The sequence below is a fragment of the Lepisosteus platostomus genome, chromosome 17 (assembly GCF_059453375.1).
Source record: "Lepisosteus platostomus isolate fLepPlt1 chromosome 17, fLepPlt1.hap1, whole genome shotgun sequence".
NCBI classification, from domain to species: domain Eukaryota; kingdom Metazoa; phylum Chordata; class Actinopteri; order Semionotiformes; family Lepisosteidae; genus Lepisosteus; species Lepisosteus platostomus.
Genome location: NC_142627.1, coordinates 8987913 through 8991037, shown reverse-complemented (window position 1 = coordinate 8991037; position 3125 = coordinate 8987913). Strand labels below are relative to the sequence as shown.

General features: G+C 41.2%; 1 protein-coding gene across 2 annotated transcripts; it reads left to right on the top strand.

Annotated features, from left to right (window-relative positions):
* The first annotated feature begins 573 nt into the window (after window positions 1-573).
* Window positions 574-2919, top strand: gemin6 (gem (nuclear organelle) associated protein 6). Of its 2 annotated transcripts, none has more exons than XM_088610454.1 (2): window positions 574-738; window positions 2140-2919. In XM_088610454.1, exons 1-2 carry the CDS (start codon window positions 704-706, stop codon window positions 2510-2512), a joined length of 408 nt encoding a protein of 135 aa, XP_088466580.1. In that variant the 5' UTR covers window positions 574-703; the 3' UTR covers window positions 2513-2919. The 2 variants fall into 2 exon arrangements, with proteins under 2 accessions (XP_088466580.1, XP_088466579.1); XM_088610453.1 differs by having other exon boundaries at window positions 578-831.
* Window positions 2920-3125: the final 206 nt, after the last annotated feature.

Sequence of the window (3125 nt, the reverse complement as noted above, 5' to 3'; positions counted from 1 at the left end):
GCTCCAGCCCGGTTGGGGGGCTGGGAAAACACAAGTCGCGCTCAAGCTCCGCCTGTCTTCAACCCGTGAGTTGGTGCCGTAATCGTACTTTTAAAAAGAAAATAAAAGGTCCGAGTACATAGCAATCTCCCGCCAGTCTTCATAAAGCAGTCCATTCGAAACATTTTTTTGTTTATACAGGAATATGTTTTCACGAAACGGTACGATAAAAAATACTACAGAATACTACAGCCAGTTTAGCGAAACATTTGCGGTGCTGGACCTGATGAGGTGATTGAAAACATTAACGTATAGATTAAATAACGAGCTAATTAGGTACATGTAAAATATACATTCTTTATCAGAGTGCAGAGGGCAAACTGAAATACAAGTTGGGACACATTTGAATCGAGCATTAATTTAGTTTGTTGCGTTTTATAGCATCTAGTTTACGTCGGGTCGATACAAAAATAAAAATCGCCAATAATGTAAAACTGAGGTGAGGTCACCACAATCAAGATTTTTGTCTGTTCATTTATTTGTAAGATTTTTTTTTAATTAGGCCGGACCTCTTTAATCGCAGCGTTTGTTTCCGTCCGATAAAGGCTGCAATTGCACAGTTACACAGCGCAACAGCTGCATGCTGCGTGTTCGTTTGTTTTAGTCCAGGATTGTTCAAATCTGATAACGTTATAAATTATAAATCATAAATCAAGGAGACAATATGAACGAGTGGTGTAAGAAGAAGCCCCTGGAGTGGTACGAGTATTTAAACAAGGAGGTGAAAGTTAAAGTTGTTGAAAAACAGGAATATCGAGGCTGGGTTTTTACTGTGGATCCCGTGTCTGGCAAGTACGGGTTCCGTTTTACGTTTTATTTTAAGTTGATGTTTTAATTTTAATGATTCCCTTTTACCTGAGAATTAAGTCTCGGGGTCTCCTGTGAGTTATAAGTAGCCTAGAATTGTAGGCTAAGTGGGTTGGTATGTATACAAAACGGAAGGGCCTAGTGTGTGTAACCATTCCCTAAAATTAATAGACAGTTTTATCATCTAAAATAAGTCAATTGAAGTAATGTCTTCATAAGGGTTTAGTTGAGTGACTTGTCTTCTCAGAATGAAAAGCATATCCCAATGTTTTCACGTTGTACGATATATGTTCTAGTAGGACTAGTTTGTTTTTTATAAAAATCCGTAATGCCTGACAACCACTGAGGCGGGATGGGGCTATAAGGAAGCAGTGGTGTACAATGCTCTGAATCACGTGTAGGGGTGCGAAGGTATTAGCCGCCTTGCAGCGATGTCGCATTTTATTGCACTCCTAATGATCTGTAGCGTTTTTAAAGTTAATTTGTAGCATCCCACATTGAACAAGGTTTGTAACTTGTCAAAATAACGATGCACATCAGCCTGAAGTGGTTTATCTAGGTTTGCCGATGCATTGATGCAATCAATGTTTTTACGTTTTCCTTTGATTAATTTACAGTTTTTAATGACATTTAACGTCTTTCGTCGATAAAAGTATTCAGAGTTCAAGTATTCAGCATTCAAGTTTTGATTAGGGTTATTCACATTAAAAAGTGTATACAGCATTGGAAAGTGTTAAATACTTTTGCAGTGCCTGGTCAGTATTGATGTTCCTTTAGAAAATGCTTTATTTCTTTTGTTGGAACAAAATTAATATAAAAAAACTAAAAATTATAAATAGTTTATACCACAGCTCTGTCCATCTACCCTTCCTCTCAGGTGCATGTGATCGTTCACTTTCAAAATTAAACATGTTAGACGTGAACTAAATCCCAATCCTACACTGCCTTCTAAGCCTGCGAGAGTAAGTTCTCTCTTCATAGGTGGCTGTAAAGGCACGTGCCCTAGAAAGAAAGAACCGTGCTCCAATTAAAAACAAGAAGAATAAGCGAGTGATCACATTATCCTTTCAGTCTAGGACATACTGAATATAAGCAGAACAAAGGCTATTGAGCATGAGCTAATGTCCAGCTGTAGTAGAATGTACAAGTCATTGTCCCTGGATGTAGAAAGCTTCTTTCAAAAGAAGGGCTTAAAGTAATAAGGGTTTTGGTTACTTTGATGTCTGCCAACATCAGGTGAAGTGATTTCGTGAAAGGCACAGTAAGAGACGGGGTCTCTCTGTGTTCCCTCAGTGTTGTGCTGATGAATTTCGAGGAGGACGGGAAGACCTCGATCGTGGCGGTGATGGGCCACGCCGTGGAGGCGGTGGAGGTCCTGCGAGACGGGGACGACGCGGTGGCCGAGCGGCTGCGCTCCGTGTTCATGCCCGCGAGGCGGCAGGCCTACAGCGGCGAGGAGCTGGCGACGAGGAAAGCCAGCCTGCGGGCGTGGCTGGAGAAGAACTGGGTGCCAGTGACAGAGGAAGGGCTGGAGGGCGGGAAACTGTGCGTAGCTGGGGTGTTAACCATAGACCCTCCTTACGGGCCGGAGGACTGCAGCAGCACCAATGAAATTATTTTATCCAGGGTGCAGAGCCTCATAGAGAGCAACCCAGGCTGCTGTTAGCAAAATGAGGTAATGGCAACTCTGTCACGCTACTGAAACGTAGTGTTAGGGTGGCTACATGTGCTGGGATGGACTCATTGTGAAGGGTAAGACTGGGTTCACCTCAAATGTGTGGTCTCGGGTGATTCAGGTGAACGCATGGTTTGAGTTCCAAATTTAAGTTATTTTGAAATTCACAGATAGTGGCCTTTTGTTTTTACTGCATCGACAAAGCCGCACGATTTTTTCAAGCTGTGGTGTTCAGGGAATCCTCAAGTAATTGAAGGTGAAGAATCTTTCTTTGTTTTCTAAATTGTATTGTCTACTGTTACTATGTTAAACTCCCCCTTTTTAAAGTGGTGTACTTTTTCAAAATAAATGCAGTGTCAAACTGTCCTTGATTAAATTGAGTACAAAGGTACAAACAAGTATCACTTGCCCTCCATTTTATCCTCTTGCATAATAACCATAAGTTCCAGAAAAAAACACGGGAAAAGTAACTACTGTAAATGCTGTGTGTATCTCTAAAGTCTCTGAGCGAGGAAAGCTTCAGATTTCTATGAAACAGAACAGAAATATCTTGAATAGGAATGGTTATAAGTCCATCTGTTCCACATATACATGATGCATGCAG